Here is a 19,999-nt window from a genome sequence, read left to right as displayed (position 1 = left end):
TTGGGCTTGTACACTTTGATAAGAAGGGGTTAAAATATCTAATATTACTTCAAACCAAACACATCTAATCAAACTAAAAAAACAATTAGAGTAATATAATCAAAATATTTATTTCATATTGTAGTTATATGACAACAGATGTTTCTGTTGTAGTACTATAATAATTATTGTAATTTTTGCCTACTCCCCCTTGGCTATGTGATCCCTTCCATGACGTAGTACTCTTTGGCTCCAAATTTGAACGGTGGGGTTAATTTTGTTGTGTGAAATATTTGAGCTGTCACTTGCTTGGTGAAGTCGTCTCTGACCTTCGTAGCAAGGAAAGACGTTCGTGTCGACCATGAAAAGAAGCTGTCCTAGGGCGAGGGTCCGCGCTGTTGTGAAGAGATACCAGACGAACGCGAAGCTGAGCAAAAATGCCGAGCTTGTTGTACGTACCCCCCTCCCTACATCATCATGATTCAGACTTCTTTTATATCTGTATATGCAAGCACGATAAAACTCCATGGTATATCAGAGTTCTCCCCAGAGGATGGAATAACGGAGGCCCTCCACTATACCCCTAGCCCAGCTCCACTATACTACTATTGAAATTTAGTGTGTTTCTTCCCTATTTTCTTGGTTAGTTTTGCTAGTATTAATGGAAATTCACAGATTTTTGTGCAAAGTGACATCACTTTTCCAGTCAGCATTGTATGCAAAAACTTGTGAATTTTGGGCGATGATCAAAACAATAATCGTTTTGCCACTTCACAACAATATTATGACTATGATACATTTTACTTGAAGTATTTGACACCCTCTGTTATGCAAAATGAACCCATTGTCATGAAAGTTCGGGTTATATTTTTGCCAGCCCCTCCACTATACTAAAAAATTCTGGGGAGAACCCTGTATATGTATCGGTAACAAATACATACGTCTTGTACTTTTGCTCAGGCTGGGGACCATAAGGAAAGCATTGATATGCAAGATAATAATATGCATCATTTGTTTGTTTATACTGTAACATGATTTAGATTATATTAGTTCTTAGATACATGAACTTGCAATAGTTGCAATAGCTATGTAGCTCAACTCCCATGTATATACAGATTGCCATACATTCTACCTGTTACAATTGCCACACAACAAAGTTCTTCTATTTCTATATTCAGGGCTCGAAATACTGGGGGTTTGTGCACCCAGGTGCACCACGCACCCAAAATTGGAGCTGTGCACCCAATTGTTTTCTGTGGGTGCACAATATTTTGATAGGCTTATGTATGTTGAGATGTCAGTATACTAAGTAAACACCATATTTTTGACATTGTGTTAGAAAGATAATAAAATGACTGTCCGATTTTCCGATTTCTGAAGAGTTGTACGTGTTGTTCAAGAGTTGTTCAAATTACTAATTATAATAAGTAGGTTTGCAATAATGTTATTCTGATATTCTACTTTATTTTATGTGTAAGTAAAATTTTCTAGTTTGGGTGCACCAGTGCACCTATTCCCAAAAATAAATTTCGGCCCTGCAGATGCTCGACAAAAACAGGTGCGCAACAGAAACAGGTTCACGACAGAGAAATAGGTGCGCAAGAGAGAAACAGGTGCGCAAAAGAGAAACAGGTGTGCAAAAGAAACAGATGCGCAAGAGAGAAACAGGTGCGCAAAAGAGAAACAGGTGTGCAAAAGAAACAGGTGCGCAAGAGAGAAACAGATGCGCAAGAGAGAAACAGATGCACAAGAGAGAAACAGGTGCGCAAGAGAGAAACAGATGCGCAAGAGAGAAACAGATGCGCAAGAGGGAAACAGATGCGCAAGAGAGAAACAGGTGCACAAGAGAGAAACAGATGCGCAAGAGAGAAACAGATGCGCAAGAGAGAAACAGATGCGCAAGAGAGAAACAGATGCGCAAGAGAAAAACAGATGCGCAAGAGAGAAGCAGATGTGCGAAAGAAACAGATGCGCAAGAGAGAAACAGATGCGCAAGAGAAAAACAGGTGCGCAAAAGAAACAGATGCGCAAGAGAGAAACAGATGCGCAAGAGAGAAACAGATGCCAAGAGAGAAACAGGTGCGCGAAAGAAACAGGTGCACAAGAAAGAGATGCGCAAGAGAGAAACTGATGCGCAAGAGAGAAACAGATGCATAAGAGAGAAACAGATGCGCAAAAGAGAAACAGGTGCACAAGAGAGAAACAGATGCACAAGAGAGAAACAGATGCGCAAGAGAGAAGCAGATGCGCAAAAGAGAAACAGATGTGCGAAAGAAACAGGTGCTCAAGAGAGAAACAGATGCGCAAGAGAGAAACAGATGCGCAAGAGAGAAACAGATGCGCAAAAGAAACAGATGTGCAAGAGAGAAACAGATGCACAAGAGAGAAACAGATGCGCAAGAGAGAACAGATGCGCAAGAGAGAAACAGATGCGCAAGAGAGAAACAGATGCGCAAAAGAAAAACAGGTCCGCAAAAGAGAAACAGGTCCGCAAAAGAGAAACAGATGCGCAAGAGAGAAACAGATGCGCAAGAGAGAAACAGATGCGCAAGAGAGAAACAGATGCGCAAGAGAGAAGCAGATGCGCAAAAGAAACAGATGCGCAAGAGAGAAACAGATGCGCAAGAGAGAAACAGATGCGCAAGAAAGAAGCAGATGCGCAAAAGAAACAGATGCGCAAGGGAGAAACAGGTGCGCAAGGGAGAAACAGATGCGCAAGAGAGAAACAGATGCGCAAGAGAGAAACAGATGCGCAAGAGAGAAACAGGTGCGCAAGAGAGAAACAGGTGCGCAAGAGAGAAACAGGTGCGCAAGAGAGAAACAGATGCGCAAGAAACAGATGCGCAGGAGAGAAACAGATGTGCAAGAGAGAAACAGATGCGCAAAAGAGCAACAGGTGCACGAGAGAGAAACAGATGCGCAAGAGAGAAACAAGTGTGCAAAAGAGGAACAGGTGCGCAAGAGAGAAACAGGTGTGCAAGAGAGAAACAGGTGCACAAAAGAGAAACAGATGCGCAAGAGAGAAACAGGTGTGCAAGAGAGAAACAGGTGCACAAAAGAGAAACAGATGCGCAAAAGAGAAGCAGGGGCGCTAGACAGAAACTGGTGCGCGATTGAGAAACAGGTGTGCAAGAGAGAAACAGGTGCGCAAGAGAGAAACAGATGCGCAAGACAGAAGCAGATCAGGGCTCGAAATACTGGGGTTTTGTGCACCCAGTTGCATCCTAAATTGGAGCTGTGCACGCAATTTTTTTCTGTGGGTGCACTATTTTGATATGCATATGTATGTTAAGATGTCAGTATACTAAGTAAACACCATATTCTTGACATCTGTGTGTTAGAAAGACAATAAAATGACTGTCATAGTACTTCCGATTTCTGAAGAGCTCCGTTCAAATTACCAATTTAGTAGGTTTGCAATTATGTTATTCTGATATTCTACTTTATTTTATGTGGTGCACCCAAAAATACTTTGGTGCACCCAATTTTCTAATTTGGGTGCACCAGTGCACCTATTCCCAAAAATGAAATTCGAGTTTGTGTTTACTAGGGGTGGGTACCGGTACAGTCAGTGTACCAGTACAAAACCGTTTTTTCTTATTGGAACGGTTCAGAAAAAACAGACCTGAAAAAATTTGGTGGACCGGATGTTGAACCGTTTGGAAAATATAGTATGTTGGGGGTAAATAAAGTACTGTAGTGTGGAGAAAATTGTTGAAGGTTGGATATAAACTTTATAATAAAGTCTTGTATGAGATACTCTCGAATGGTGAAGTTACAAATGAATACTTACCACACAGGACACATTATTTTTCCTTTGCATTCATTCAATTCTCCATATGTTAACTTACAAACAAATTACTTATATTATTGAATAATTAGTTACATGTAATTGATGACTTTTCATTACTACATCATGCTTGGCATGGAGTTTGAAGCATTGTGTACTTCTGTCCAACAGGTGTTCCTGAGCTACATGTTATTCCTGAAGCGCCTGGCTGCTGCCTCGTGTGTGGAAGCACAGCAGGACAGACAGAAGACTGTGACCGGTCAGCATGTCAAGAAAGTCCTCAAGGTATGCAAGAAAGGTTGATCTTAATTTTCTTATTGCCTCCGAAAAGTGTCTCTGTACGATTCAGTCAGGAGTGATATTCACTAAAAGCTGGAAATGATATTTCTTCAGGACAGCCTGAATTTGCTGAAAAGGTTTACGTATGATTTGATTGTACTTCAGTAATCAAAGCATTCTTTGGGCCAAGTACTTAGTAGGGCAGTGTGACGTACCGATACTGTCTGATTTTCTCACTCATTCACAACCAACAAGCTAGACACTACTGTCTGTTTTTACCTACCTCCCCAAAGCATATTCTTACTCAGCCTTGTCAAAACAAGGCGGCAGGCGACGATTTTAGCCACCTACTTAAATTTTTCCAGCCGGCTACTTTGGGGTAGAATTTCAAAAAATAAAAGTTTAAGTCCAGTGCTCCCCGTTACAAAATCCCCCAGCAATTTGTTTTGATATTTACCTCAGTGGTAGCCAAATTTTTTTGAAATTCAGGATTTTTTTGTCAATTCAAAGTTTAAAGATAACAATAAAAGTTACCCAAAATACACCCCCAAACCATATTTAGGGGTCTAAATTAAAAAATTTTCCCAGGGGGAGGCCCCCCAGCCCCCCCCCCCTACGGGACGGGGGGACCCCCCCCTCCTATTCCTACCCCCTGCTCGCCACTACGCGCCTTGCCTGCTACTTTCATATATTAGCCCCCTACTCTAAAAGTTTGTGACAAGGCTGCTTACTACATGTTGTTTTAGAAGCTAGAAGGCCACACCTCGTAAATATTATGGATGACATCTGTGCATGTACTAGTACTGATTTGCATACAAGTGTACTGCTGTGAATTGTTGTACTCCCTGAAATCATAGAATCAATCCAAGCATTTCCTGGACACATCAAACTATACTTACTAGTAGTATTAAAGAAGTGACTTCATCAAAAGTCCTTTTCATTGATTTTATTTTTTCTAGAATGTCCTAAAAGCAAGTAAAGGATGATGCAGACAGCCAGGGAATACAACACAAGAATGCTGCCATTGTCTAGCTGTACATGCCTACTGAGATCCGAGTCTTTCACCTTTGTTTCAGTCTGTTAGACTGGTTACCTGTATGGTGACATTATTCCTTGTCAAAATAAGACAGTTTTCACTGTTTCACAGTTTTCACAGTTTATCAACAGTACACATATGGATACCATCAGGAACATGCCACACTAATGTCTGATTAGCTTGTCTTCATTTTTTTCACAATGTGAAAGATTTTAACTTTAAGTAACAAAAGCATGTTCTTGAAATTTTATCATTTTGTACTATTAGATGTGCATGCCTGCCTACCTATTGCACAGTACCAGTATTCAAGTATTAATCTGAGATACAAACAAATCACATGGTGAGTTTGTTACTAGTAAGAAGAGGTAGATATGTACAAGGCAGCCTGTAAATAACAACAATATGTCACATGAATACTCTGTGGTAGAACTACATGTAGTCTATAGGAATACTCTGTTTGCTATTCATGTAGGTGAAGATTTAGATGGGATTCTTCAGATTGATCAGTGTATTTATGTGATTATCTAGATATCACATTCTTGGTAGCCATTTGTGCTTACAGTTAAAGTCTTATATAAACTTGTTTTCTGTACTCGTTTTTTGTTGTTGTTAAAGTTAAAAGTTGTAAATCAAACTTATCAAAGCTTTGTACCGGTATTACAAATCTTTGGAAGTGTCATCAAGTCTGTAACATATATGTACATGTAGAAAGTAGTTGTATGTACATTACAATAAGGCTATTTGTTTTGGAAGAATTCAAGTCCAAATCTTTATACATGCTTGTGTACAAGTACACATAGGATTACCAAGCAATTTGAATTGCCTGTAATCTTGAAACATTTTTGTACAATCCTTAATACAATGTAAAGTGGAAAATAATAGGAATGATTTATATTCCAAAAAGGTTTTTAAAAAGTGTATTAAACATCTAGTCAAAATTTATGTGTAGAAAAAGTAATTTTTTCATATACACGGATGACAGTATCCATTTTGCATATAGCGCTGATGAAAGATCACTATAGACTATTATCATATAGCCAGGCGCCGCGGACCAATCAGAAAGCCACGTTCCACGTTGGTTATGACGCCGTAAAGCTTAGATTCCGGCCAGGCCGGTGTGTATCCTCCCTCTCATAAAACCACCTCGTTCGCTTTGCTCACTCGGTGGTTTCATTCGGTGGTTATAGCAAAGGACCAGGCGTTATGACACCATATACACCTCGGGGCGGCTCATTAACCCTTAAGTATGGTACTACTGTCAAAGGTCTGTAGATTGCTCATCCTCACTGATAGCCTGGTCATCTGCCAGGGCATCTTCTGTTGTCATGCCAACGACCCTTCCCTCTGAGGCAGTAGTATCATCTGTACCAGTTGCTGCTGTTGCCATGGTAACATCACTGCTACTGTCGGTGGTTTGATCAGACCCCCTGCGTGGTTCCGTCTCCTTGAGGTGGTCCGTGACTGTAGCTGCAGCATCCAGCCTCTCCATCTGATACAGGAGGCAGCCCAGGTCCTGCACCGTACGGCCCTCCTCCTCAAACCTGTCCAGCAGAATGGCCATAGGGCTGGGCTAGGGAATACAGCATCAAACAAGAGTTCAGTGTTTTTATAAATTTCTTCTTGTATCTTTTCATAGAATATATAATACATTGGACATGTGACAGTCCATCCCTTTCCATTTTACATAATATTCAGAATTATATAAATGAATTATACAAATTGCTATTCATATATGATATTCAGAATTATATAAATGAATTATACAAATTGCTATTCATATATGATATTCAGAATTATGTAAATGAATTGTACAAATGGCCATTGACATCGCACACCAGAATCCAGCACACCAGAATCATATATGATATTCAGAATTATATAAATGAATTATTCAAATGGCCATTCACATCGCACACCAGAATCCGGCATGCCAGAGTCCGGCATACCAGAATCCGGCACGCCAGAATGATCGGCCAGGTGATCCTAACAACTAAGCCAACCCACCCACCCTATTCATTTCCAACAAAGTGCTCTCGTGCCTTTACAATTGCTTTTTGTGGCTCATTTCATGATAGAAGGAACTTTTTTACTGATTAAAACCATTGATTTACGCCAGTTTATTTAGAAAACAACAAAATTTCTGTTGACTTTCAAACATATGATAAATTTTGACATCAGTCAGTTCTGTTGATTGTAAGCTTGCATGAAGCAATCTCACATGAATTATTCTAATCCTTAAAGAGACTTCTATCAGGATGAAATGATACTGTAGGAAACTGCACAACAACTTCCCTATTATAAGCTGTTGTTTTTCCCACACATTTTATTTATTCCATTTAGTATTATCAATATACTGTTTTATGTGGGATATTGTACACATTATACCTGAGTCTCCAACCAGCGTATGCAGTGGTCAAGGTTGAGTTTGCCAGCGAAAGCCCTCCAATCATTTCCAAGGGTGGAACGTGCGTCTAACAGCATCTGCAACTTCATCCTCAGGGGGTGGGGAATCCGTGGCACCCTCGGGCCGGGAAGCCCCAGGAGTGGAGTACCTATCTGGCTGCTGTTCGGATCCTTCTCAGAAGAGGGCATCGTTGAGCGGCTGGAGCCAGGTCTGGAAGAGTTTTGGGCATCAGAAGGCCATGTGCATTGGCCTGCCTCAGTGGCAGCCAGGATTCGCAGTTTTGCAGAATCTTCCATTCGGTTGCGCTGGTAAGCGACAATGGTAAGACTAATATCAGATACTGTAGGGTTATCGCGTTGGAAACAAAAGGATGCATACGGACAGAGGTTGTGCCACAGCTGGACAAACTGTACGTCCTCTTTGGGGGCATCAGTGTTTGTCCACCCCTCACACAGCGTGGTGAGTTCAAGTTTGAGATTGCTGCCATCCCCTTCAAACAGCAGGAGCTTCTCAGCGTTACACTGTCTGCCGCCTAGTTCTCCTTCCTTGTACCGAGCAAACTGCAGCGCACAAGGGGTGTTGTTCAGGAGGTACACCCTCACCTCGTAGAAGCGCCCGTCTCGAAGAGCGTACGCGAAAGGTACCATCTGTAGCCATTTCCTGACAACGCCACCATCTTCTGCCGTCATGATACTGGTGTACAGAGAAAAGTGGTTCAACCTGACAATGCACTCGTCCCCAAGAAAGGAACACTGACGGTCTGCGTCTCGTTTCTTGCATAGCATTCTCCATTTCTTATCACCGAACAGATGTGTTTCACTGGTCCATGTGGACACCAAAGTGGGCTCAAACGCACAGTGTTTGTATGTGAGCGTGCATGGACGTTTTAGAGTGAGTCCATGGGGCCCACAGTGAACTACAGGACTGACCAGACCTTGTTTTTCCGTCAACTTTGGTCCGTCGTTCAAATCCCAGACCAGCGTGAGTGAGATGAGTTCCCTGCGCGATGACTCCAGGGCCCCGGGGGGGATGGTGAGTGAGATGCCCATGCAGTCTAACATGAGCACGGCCCCGCGGTGATCCACCCATCTAGACACACAAACAACCAGCTTACCATGAACAGTCTTGATTTTACTGGTGTCTTCCTGTTTTCTCAAGTCGTACAAGAAGTCATCCGGGATTCCTCTCCTGTCACAGAAGTCAACCGAGGAAACAGGAGGAGGGATGACAGTGGACGGTAAAGAGTTCTCCCCCTGCACTCCACTACAGAAATCACCAGATACTCTACCTTCATAGGTGTACGTCTGGAAGTGAGCTGCTTCATTGGTGTAGGAAAAGTGTTGGGAGCGCCCGATGTTCAACGCAGGATATCCGAGAGACAATGTCTGACCATTTCTGTACACGGGCCACACAGATAGGTCGGTAGTTGGTTCCTCCACACGGCTGCAGATTGAGGAAGTGGAGAACTTCTTGCTCAGAGACTGCCACCATTTGTACTTCAAACAGAGTAATAGAAGAACTACTAGTAAGAGAAATATCGCCACAGCTGTAACCACACCGAATAGGAGGGTCTTTTCCGAAATACCGTCCTTGTCATCATGATCACCTCTTGAAGGCGCCTTGGTACCCATGGTTTCATCACAAAGGAGGACTCAGTTACAACCTCGGGAGGACTCAGTTACAACCTCTTTAATGTGCCTAAATGAATGAAAAACAACAGCATGAATATGATTTTTTTTTCATCAATTTTTTTTTCCTGACAGGAATTTTCATTAGGTTTCTAGACTGTATTTGAATTGATTGATCTTGTATCTAACCAAATGTGCAAGCATGTGGCAACACGATGACTCCCCTACCATGTTCCAACACCCCTATAATCCAGTACTTCAGAACCTATGTTCCAGCACAATTACAGTAAACATCATTAACAAATACAATCCCAACAAACACTGATCCAAATTCCTGGTTTAATACAAGTTCATGTATAAATAAGATGAAATAATCAAAGTCACTGAATGAGATTAACAGCATACATGTAAAGTTGCAATAGCTCAGTATATCCATGAGAATATGACTGCTTCTGACACTTGTCCAACCCTTTTAGATTGCATGTATGTATATAGACTTTGACCACATTTCCCCAGTCCTACCATGAGCATGTGCTTTATTGGAACAAGTTGGACTCGTGACTTCTGTCATTTAACACAGCAGGGCTCAATTTACTGGGTGCATGTGTACTTTTGTGCACCCAAGCTAGCTTTGAACCTTATTTTTGACTAGGTGAACCTCTAAAAAAAGTTAATGTACACTAGTTAAGAAAATAATCCTGACATTTGACTTTGAATGTAAATTAGAAATAACATTGAATGTTCAAATTATTGTTGGGATAAAGTTAATGTTCAGTGTACATTGTTAACATTCAAATGTTAGCCATTGACTTTCTGATCCAAACTCAGAAGAGATGCAGCATGTTTGGAATAAGCTCTGGCTGACATTTTTTTTATATTGTGCACCCAAAATTCTTACTTATCTTAGCCTTGGGGCACCAGTACACCTACATGTCTATTCCCAAAAATGAATTTTGAGCCCTGCAAAGGTCAGTGTGAACTCTTTATGACATCTGTCGTGCCAGAAACTGTTTGAGAAGTCAACAGATGGAGTATAATTGTTTGAACACTCCTTCTTATGCAAGGATTGTTTAATCAGTTTGCTGGTAGATATCACTTTTACCGAGAAAAAGTCTTGAAAGGTTATTGACCGTTATTCTAAAGTCAGTTTGGAAGGTAGCATGTGTATGTTCCTGTATCATGTGCAACTACGAATCATGTCAAAAATCTTGGGTGAAACTTAAAACACATAACTATGATTTCAAGTACAAAAGGCTAGATACAGTGTTGCCTCAATCTGAATAGTCAGAAATAATACCATATACATCCTTTACTGTGTTTTTATCCACCTTTATATTATAAAGAATTTACTGTGTTCTAAATGGGATGTTCCCTGGTATCCATACAGCCACAAGGACATTGTTGATGTCATAGATTCTAACCCGATGGCAGACTTTTTTTGTCATGTCTAATAATTGCATTTTCTAATCACATTGAACATCTGACTTTACCTTACCATCTAGCAAAGTTTTAATTTGGAATGCAGATATATGCAGTCAAACATGGTCAAGTGGCCACCTTTGCATTAGGGCCACCTGGCCAATGTGACCACTTGTATGTGTTGTTAAGATTTATTTTCCCATTGACACAAGCATTGACGAATCCTGTCTATGGTGACCACCTGTCCAAAAAAGATCAGATTTTATCAATCCCCAATGGTACCAGGCAGTGTTGGCAGGTGTATGAGATTTTAAGGGAAAAAATATTTTTGAAATTTGTGGTTGGGATTCTGCCATAAAAAGTGTCTTCAACAACATCACTTTATGATGTTTTGAATCACACCACTGTATAGAAAATTCTCTAAAGATATATACATCGTATACGTGTATCTAAAAACTTTGTCTTGCTTCAAAATAAACAATTTATTACAAGGCTACCTTTTTTCATTTATATCCCACTGTGACTCGATAATCTGTGACTTTTGATTGAATTACTTGAATGACTTACTTGATGTGTGCTTTGGAGTGTTTGGCACGCATAGATTCAGAAAACATCGAGCTACTAGTATTTGTGTGGTGTTAGTAATCAGTTAATGTAAAAAATTGAACATCATGAATACAATTAATGAGAACTGACCTCTGCTTGACCAAACGTGGATGTGCGCGACCCTTGATTTCACAATTTGAATATGATGCACGATTTATGAAGTGTGATTTGAAAGACAACGAAACGTAGACAAATTTCTTCTCCTTGTATGTTGCCAATTTTTGGTCAGTCAGCGACACCCTCTCTGTTTTCTAACTTGTAAATCATTGATCATACGTTTGACCAAAGCAAGCATAATAGATTGACCACTCCTCTGAGCCCACACAACGCCCACCACTGTCTGTATTTACCGTCACGGTACTATAACCACACTCTTGTGTCTCGGCTTACTCTGCAGATGATAGACACTGGCTTATTTTTCACATCTTTTTGTCAATCCGTTTTCTGCTTGGGTGGAAGGCAAAATGGAAACCTGGCAAAGTACATAGTGTAGAACTGAGCCCGATAGAAACAACTGAAAAACGAGGCAAAACAAGCCATAGCCTAACATCTGCTTGGAGGATATCTCAATCGTTTGCAGTGCTACATGATACTGACCTCTTGCCGACCTCATGCATTGTTTACAGTTTGTTTTATTGGACAGGTAGCGACCTCCGCACTTTTGAACAAAGTAGGGTAAAGGCGAAGGTCCTACTCTATTAGCACATGCGGGTCCTCGAGAAATTAGACAAATCACTTCAAGAGGAAACTGCAAACTTCTGTAGTAAGATCTTACAGCGACCAAAAGTTGGCTAAAGTTTGTGTTTCGCTTGATTGTATATTCAAAAGACATGAAAGTAAAAAATTCGTCTTTGAAAATTGTAATGATTAAATGAATAATCAAATATTTGGTTGCTCAGCGGACGCAGAACGCCTGCAGTCTTTAGTGGAAAGTGGTTGTAATCAATAATCCTTCTCGGGTTCAGCCTAGTGGCCAGAGACGTAATTGATTGGCCCCTTTTCACTCAAGGCTGCGACCAATGAGCGACCAAACATTTCACAGGTTACTCAGCAATTTTCAAAGACAACACAGACAGATAGACAACACGGTCATAGACATATTATATCTGTTTACGTTTTGTATGTATTGTTGTCTTTTGAATCATACTTTAACATCGTGTCAACCATGTAAATTCCATTTGATAAAATCAAGTGTTACAAAAATCCGTTTCCTGTCTACGTGAAAGTGGGCCTTAATATGTTGGAGGCTCCACTCCAACGACGACTTTCTTTCATAAGGCCACAGCAAGTAAATTTTATGGATGACATCCGCGCGCTCATTAATTTTCGCCTGATTTCAGAAAAAACAAGAATTTTTTTCTTCTTCAGGGAAGGCCGGATAGACGAAAATTGGTAAAGGTTGTGTTGTAACCTAATAACTGAATGTGGAATTGACACTAGAGACTCTGTAGCATTGACTGTAGTTGCAGAGGTGCAACTTGATGGATAGTTGTAAAAGTGGCACATTTATGGAAGCTATGAGTGTAGTTGCCAACATGGTTAATGATACCAGTCTACCACACTAGTGTCACTTTAACTACACTGGTGCACTTCTTAAATACAGGAATGAATGCCTTGTTGGCTGTGATGCCATATTTTGTCACTTCAAGTCTTGTTACAACGTCTATTTTGAAAATTTGCCATCTTGTTTTTTTTACCCATCTTGTTTTTTTTTCGCCCTATCTCATTATTTTTGCAGTCTGCAGAGGATGTCATCCATAAAATTTACTTGCTGTGGCCTAGCTTTCATTTCAAATGAGCTCCCGACGTCATAGATTGTTTACATTTCCACAAACTTACAAAGCGGAACAAACACGTCGAGTAAATCTTACCTTAACCATGGAGGAAGTAAGTTGGAGATTCAAGTGCAGACACTCAACACTGTCGGCCTGGTCTGGACCAGACTAACTACGCTGGCTGAAACTGAAAAAGGGAAAAGTCAGATTGAGAGAAATATGTGAGGGAAGATTGGTCACTAAAGGCTTTCATTTGCCCGCTATCTTCCAAAGGGAAGTGTTAACCCTTACCACTGGCTCTCTCGCGAGCTTGCTTGCTCAGTTATCCATGACTAGTACAGTCAAACCTGCCTATAGCGGCCACTCAAGAGACTGGAGAAATGTGGCCACTATAGACAGTGGCCACTATAGGATAGAGAAAATGTTGATCAACTGACCATGACGCATGAGCAAGCTTTACATGATTTCAGTTCCCACTCCCCACTAATCTTTCTCACCAAGAAACATTGTCTCGATCGGTAAATTCACCGACAAAGACTCAAGGCATGCATACCTTCTGCTACCGCCAAAAATGACCCCGTAAGGAACTCCAAATCCTCGCAAACTACAATTTCAAACTAGGTGCAGGGTGACATAAGGCTGCAGTATGGTTGCAATAGGCAGTGTTTCTGCATCAACGGGACCGGAAATCGTGTGGCCGTGGCCGCGTTGGACAGGTGGCCGCTAAGCCTATTTCTAAATCATTACGAATCCAAGGGACCGGTACCGACAAAAAGTGGCCACTATGGCCAGGTGGCTGCTATGCAAAGGTGGCCGCTAATACAGGTTTGATTGTACGCTTAGGGAGACTACGTGTCAACAGGCAGGTTTTACTCGCTTTAACGTTTCCAACACACAGATTCTAGCTTGGGGAAATGACACTCGATCTTTCTTGTTGAACCAGTAAGTGTTGTGTTGACGTATTGGGGAAAACCTGTATTGTTGTCATAATCTATAACGGAGGTTTAAAGCTGTACAAATAAACTACGGTCGTTGAGTTTTTCCGCCGCTGGTTTTATAAAATGAGGCACTGTGGTAGGGACTCCGGTGGTAGGAATCTACTGCGACGAACGAAGAATTGTTAGAGAGAGAAAAGCTTTTGGCGTCTAGCTCATGGACAAAATACATGTACCAAAACACTTATATAGTATGACGTGCCCGATTATGCTTCCAGACTTTGACCACTGACCATGCCTCAAGCACGAATGGTACATTGTACGCCTCGAGTCTACATAGGTGCACGTTCCAAATCGTAGACAGATACAGTGCTTCGGGTAAAAAAAAAACTTAGATCGTTAGTACGTACCTTGTATCAATACTTATTAAAGACTCGTAGTCACCTTCCACTGATCGGGATCTTAGGCACCGTACTTCAGCATGCAAACCCGGAAATAGATATGGGCGAAACCAAACGGTAAGTGTAAGTACCACTCACCGATATCACCCTTTACCTTTACATGACGTCATATGTTAACAAATCTATGATAGGTTGTACACTAGGCCCCTTTTCCACTAGACCGCGATTGCCGAGCGACCATAACGGTTACATTGACTTTTGCGAGCAGATTGAACTTTTGTGTGCCCTTGACCTTGTGATTTTATAATTGGACTTTGATGCGAATTACAATGTATGGTTAAAAAGACAACAAAGAGCAATTTAGCTATGAAATTCACTGGACAATCTGTCCGATCTTTGGTCGCCTCAGCAGTCGCAGCCTCTAGTGGCACCCCCACTATGTACTAAAAAGGATTCTTAACTCATAGCTGCATACATACAGATATAGCTACAGCTTCGAACTCCTATCATAATTTTGATACAAAAAATAAGCATGTAAATGCTACGTGATAAACTATCGTATGGTGCCTTGAAAACCTGAAAGTTTTATTTGTGCTCGCAACACTTGGTTCGTTTGACTCACATAACTAGGCAAAACACATCAGCTGAGTACATGTACAGTATGTACAATCTGTGTGAGAGCGGACGGTAAGGTTCGATCCATTCACACATGCACGGGCCCCTACCCTTTCCGATAAGTGCGATGGTGGATTCTAAGTCAACATCCCTAACCACAAGACCACCTTAAGTTAAGTTTGCCATCTTACTAATTACTTTGATAACCGTACCATTTTTAAAGCCCATTTTGTATGTCCATTCGGGGCCGAAGACTTGTTCGGGCATACTTTATGTTTGCTGTATATATATTAAACTAGGTCGAATAGTCCGGTAGGCAAGCTAGCACGGCTGGGTAATATTCAATCCAATTAGTTGGAGCCAACCAACCAATGATACAGCTGCATCCAGCTCCGTTTGCAATAGCCTTGAGCTAACATGATAAGCTGATAATCTTGCTACATGGACTATAAGGTATGCATCATTAGAAACCAAAGGGAAATCAAATCGCATTTTCTCAATGAGACCTGGGAATGCATTTTTGAAACTGGTCTACATTTTGAGCACACGGTGAGAAAACAAACGGCACATATTAAGAAAACAATCTTGTGCCGAATCAATTTTCCAACACTTAGTAAACGATTTGTTCAAGATCCGCTAGGTGGTCTGGCTGAGCTGCACGCCAATCTAATACCACACTCTTCCTGTCTTAATATATGTAATCAAACCAATCTGGGTTTCACATTTTACACCCAAACAAATAGGCTCTCATTAAAATGACTCATTTCTATGTATAATCCGTATAATGTACGTCTTATGTATACATGTATAGTATGCCTTATAAGTGCCTTTATACAGGATGTGCCTTGAACCGCATGTAATGTGTACTGTTACAAAGGCTAGTCGTTTGTGATGAACTTCAGCTATCTGAGTAGCCCAAGCTGTATATTTAGATTTCTATACAGCCGACGAATTAAATGAAATTGAATCAAACCCTCTAAGTTCACCACTTTCTCTTCTTCCTTTGCTTTTCACTTAGAATCAATTACCTCATGACACCGATGAATTACGACACCAGAGGCGGGAGTAATTCAGCCGTTTCACCATCACAAATTACGAGGGAATGATATTAGCGTTCTGCAAGATCATTACAATCAATCTCCTTTGACCGTAATTGTGAAAAGGCATTAAATCAACCAACAGCAGATGCGCACACAGTCTATCAACATGCAATCTGATACCGTTTGTTAAACCTCTACTCAAATGATCAAGTCGAGTAGAGTATGGACAGAACATTTATGAAATTTCTACCCCCTTTAAAATTCATTTTCACCTGAGATATAGCAGTATGTGGAAAAGCCACTACAGTTTTATGGCCCATTAAAACTGACATTTAGTTGGCAAAATCAGTTTTTCAAACATAGACTACCACTGACAATTATCTTCCCTCTAGGCCACAGCAAGTAAATTGTATGGATGATATTTTCGTTTTGCAGACTCCATATCTAATACGACTATATATCACCAAATCGCGAAGAAAACTAGATGGGCAAAAAAAATACAAGATGCCTGGATTTTCAATACCAACATCGCAACAAGAATTGAAATGCATAAGTGACACTTGTGTGGTAGCCTAGTATAACTGCAACTATGTATACTCTTAAGATTACTACACTTAGTGTCACGGCCTCTAGACGTTTTGCAATAAAATTTAATGTAATTTTGCGACATATTTTCCTATTATCTAATACGACTATATATTATTTTGTTGCATGAGCGTCGCCGGATGGGAATGAAATTTCATGTTTTTATTTACCAAAATCTGGCGAAAATATGACTGCGTGTCTGATGTCATCCATAAGATTTATTTGCCGTGGCCTTACCAGCTGCAAGGCTCAACAGTGTTTACTGGGGGACATTGGGATTACATGTACCACGTCATGTGTCATATCACAGTCTTTACCGATGTCCAATCATGTCAGACGCTTTCCATCAGAAGCCAAATCCGGCTTGAAGTCGAACTGATCCAGCCCCGCTATCTACAACCACAGTACGACCACAGGGACGTAGCCTCCCCGGCAGGCCCTACGAGTCGTTTTTGAAACTTTTTAATATCTGATTGCATATCAGTCATATCGCACCCGGTTTTTTAGCTTCTTCCTCTCGCTTCCATGATAGGCCGTGGTCCCATAGGTCGTGCGATCGTCGTACGATCGCTAACTTTGGGCATTTTGTACGTCTCCTGCAAAGTTCAACTGTCTTGGTACACGAAATGCTGTTTTGGATACATGTCGGTGGTTGGTTCTGTCACGGCCTGCTTAAAGTAACAATCGTATGGTATCAAAATCGTACGACGATCGCACGACCTATGTGGCCGTGCCCTTACTCTACGGAGGCGGCCCACAAGAAATCGCATGCCATTAAACTGATACGCCATCAGAAGAAGAACATATAAACTGCCTCCAAAGGCCTTACTCGTAGAGCCTGCTGAGGAGACTACCAGGGGACGCAGTAATACATGGGATTATGTCACGTGGTGGAGACGAAGAGACGTACATTTGGGGAAGTGGCTTACCGTCATTTTCTCAGTGATTGCTTTAATTTGTTTAGGGATTTTTGCCAGCGCCCTGGGTTTGTGGTATACAGCATCACCAATAATTTTCACATTTCACTGTCACGGGCCCATTAAACTCATGTAATTATTATAATAGAACGGCTATCTTTACATGCTAATTACACCCCCTTTCCACTTCAGACTGCGTCCACTGATCAGCGACCAAGTGAATTTTAACAGATTGCTCAATCAATTGTTTTCCGTGTCCTTTGTTTTGTTGACTTTTAAATCAAAACTTTATACCTTGCATAATATTCCAATAATGAAATCAAGGGATGCATAATTTTGGTGGCCGTAACGGTCGCTCAGCGCTCACAGTCTAGTGGACAGGCGACTTCCTGCTGGTCTCATACGTAGTAGGCCGTCGTCGTGCGATTTGATGTCACAAAACTTTCAACTAGGCTGTGAAAGAACCAAGCACCGATAAGGTTGTAACTTATATGGCAACCATCCTTGATAAGACAACTTGATTTTGTACGACGCAACTGTCCCAAAATGCCCTCAATTTGTGATTGTATCGCGATCGTACGACAAAGTTGACAGACCAGGGGCCCTCAGATATCAATATACGAGATTATTCTACTGCTCTCACGACATTATTTCTGCACAAACTTTTTCGTAAGAAGAGCACGACATATGCGCGAGTATCTAAAGAAAGCCCTGAATTTGCCATCGCACGACAATCGTACGACAAATTCGACTGGGCTCTAAGATACAAATGTACACAACAATTTTTCTTTATTTCTCTCGTGACATTTATGTCTTGGTTGTCCATGCAGAAAGTGTGTCATGTCACACCACAAAACTCCCCGGTTTCTGGCAATGACAGGCCCGGGATTATGTGAGCCGCACCTGATCCCTTGTCGCACGGGTAGATCTACCTTTCTGCCGCGAGAAAGACGTCCAAGTCACGATAAGGACATCCATGACGTCCGTATTGATGGGCAACTAAAGCTGAGAGGGCTTATGTCATACTAACACACTCACTGACTGACGTTTTATCCTTGCTCACATCTGCCGTTTACAGGTCTGAATGTGACAGTTTGACAGAAAGAGGGAGAAGACTGGTGGAAGGTGTCAGCGTTTGTCTGAATGTGCGTGGTTGATATCGCACCTATGTGGGCAACGATGTGCCTCTGGGGGAGTTTAGACGACATCAGTGAGTTTCGATTGTAACTAGACAGTGATCACAGAGCGACCGTATAGCGACCAACCTTGCAATTGGGTTTGTGTACCTTGGTTTTATAATCACGACACAATACGACACAAAAATGACACAAAACGTCAAAATACTCTTTTAGCCATCTGCCAATTCTTCGGTCATAGTGCAGCAGCCGCCCAAGTACAAGGGGGATAAAAACACTACGCTTTATTTGCAGGTTTATTTTCTAGAAACGATCTTAGTACCCAGGGGTGTGATCTTTAGTCGTCTATGAATGTGTCAGGATAGAGACTGCCAATCCACACACACCAATTAAACATGGAATGCTCCCCGCTAATATGTGTGCGTGGAGTCGGAAGATTGGCGATGTTTCGCCCTGTCAGAGCGATTATTCTATCATCTTGTAGCTCGTGTCTCCGTTACCCATCCGGGACATTAGCTGATATGAGGTCATTAGGTCCTGATCAAGCTATCATTAACCTTTTATTCCCGGACTTTCAATCTCCATTCCGGGAAAATGGATCATCAGCGAGCCATTATTGAATTAATCTCGGCCTCAGTGTTAATGACTCATTCCTCGGGGGGTGATGGTGTTGTCTGAGGAATACTAGTCAACCTGCTACCAGTTGCTCTTCGTCCGGTCTTTTTGGGCCACACAGGCATTTTGCTTTCAATTATTTCTGCGACTTGTTGAAACCTCATGCGTGTTTGGCTGAGTGGTTTAGGAGGAAGCTTGTACGTTATTTCTGTGCCATTCAACTGGACTGGACACGGAATCCTGACAAGTTTCCATACTTGTAAAATAAACCCTTTATTTCGTAATCTTTCGAATGAACACGGATGACACCTCTGTGACTTCTGTGAGCTGGCAGAAGGTGTGACCCAAAGCGCGGGAAAGTCTCGTCATATCTGCTGGTATCATCATGTATGCACAGGTTAGTAATCAGCACACGGGGGTAAGGCACCCGTCTTATAGTCACATTACACTTTGCATGGTTTTATCACGTTTTCGACAACCTAGCGGGCACGATTGTATAACCCGTCACGTTCTCGCCATACTGTTTCCAGTAAAATATCCCCCTCCTACTAACATATATTTTCTTGCCACTACCATACGTCAAGATCAGTCTGGTGTAATCTAGACAAATACTATGGATGAATTCTTCTTTTTCCGTCTCATCCTGGCAACCCCCAAATCATCACTCCATGAACTTTTACAGAGATAAATCGTACACATGTTCAATGTCCTTTTCCACTAGAGGCTGCGACCGCTGAGCGACCAAAGATTTGACAGATTGTTCAGCGAACTTTAAAGCTAAAGGACTTTTCGTTCCGTTTTCTGATTTGTTGTCCTTTTAGTCATACCTTTATATCTTG

General features: G+C 41.5%; 2 protein-coding genes across 5 annotated transcripts; one reads left to right on the top strand and one right to left on the bottom strand.

Annotated features, from left to right (window-relative positions):
* Nucleotides 1-197: 197 nt before the first annotated feature.
* On the top strand, nucleotides 198-5,939 carry LOC118410503 (centromere protein W-like). The gene is made up of 3 exons (XM_035812242.1): nucleotides 198-430; nucleotides 3,941-4,054; nucleotides 5,008-5,939. The coding sequence occupies exons 1-3, from the start codon at nucleotides 341-343 to the stop codon at nucleotides 5,032-5,034; spliced, it is 231 nt and encodes a 76-aa protein (XP_035668135.1). The 5' UTR covers nucleotides 198-340; the 3' UTR covers nucleotides 5,035-5,939.
* Nucleotides 5,940-6,266: 327 nt separating this feature from the next.
* LOC118410404 (UNC5C-like protein) lies at nucleotides 6,267-14,369 on the bottom strand. Of its 4 annotated transcripts, none has more exons than XM_035812098.1 (4): nucleotides 14,262-14,369; nucleotides 13,013-13,069; nucleotides 7,470-9,186; nucleotides 6,267-6,654 (listed from the first exon to the last, which is right to left on the bottom strand). In XM_035812098.1, the coding sequence occupies exons 3-4, from the start codon at nucleotides 9,117-9,119 to the stop codon at nucleotides 6,343-6,345; spliced, it is 1,962 nt and encodes a 653-aa protein (XP_035667991.1). In that variant the 5' UTR covers nucleotides 9,120-9,186; nucleotides 13,013-13,069; nucleotides 14,262-14,369; the 3' UTR covers nucleotides 6,267-6,342. The 4 variants fall into 4 exon arrangements, with proteins under 4 accessions (XP_035667991.1, XP_035667992.1, XP_035667995.1 ...); XM_035812099.1 differs by having other exon boundaries at nucleotides 13,013-13,103; nucleotides 14,262-14,360; XM_035812102.1 differs by lacking the exons at nucleotides 13,013-13,069; nucleotides 14,262-14,369 and adding an exon at nucleotides 11,232-11,321.
* Nucleotides 14,370-19,999: the final 5,630 nt, after the last annotated feature.

The sequence above is a fragment of the Branchiostoma floridae genome, chromosome 2 (genome assembly GCF_000003815.2).
Source record: "Branchiostoma floridae strain S238N-H82 chromosome 2, Bfl_VNyyK, whole genome shotgun sequence".
Lineage (NCBI taxonomy): Eukaryota > Metazoa > Chordata > Leptocardii > Amphioxiformes > Branchiostomatidae > Branchiostoma > Branchiostoma floridae.
Note: the sequence above shows the minus strand (reverse complement) of the source record. Positions and strands in the feature narration are given on the sequence as shown.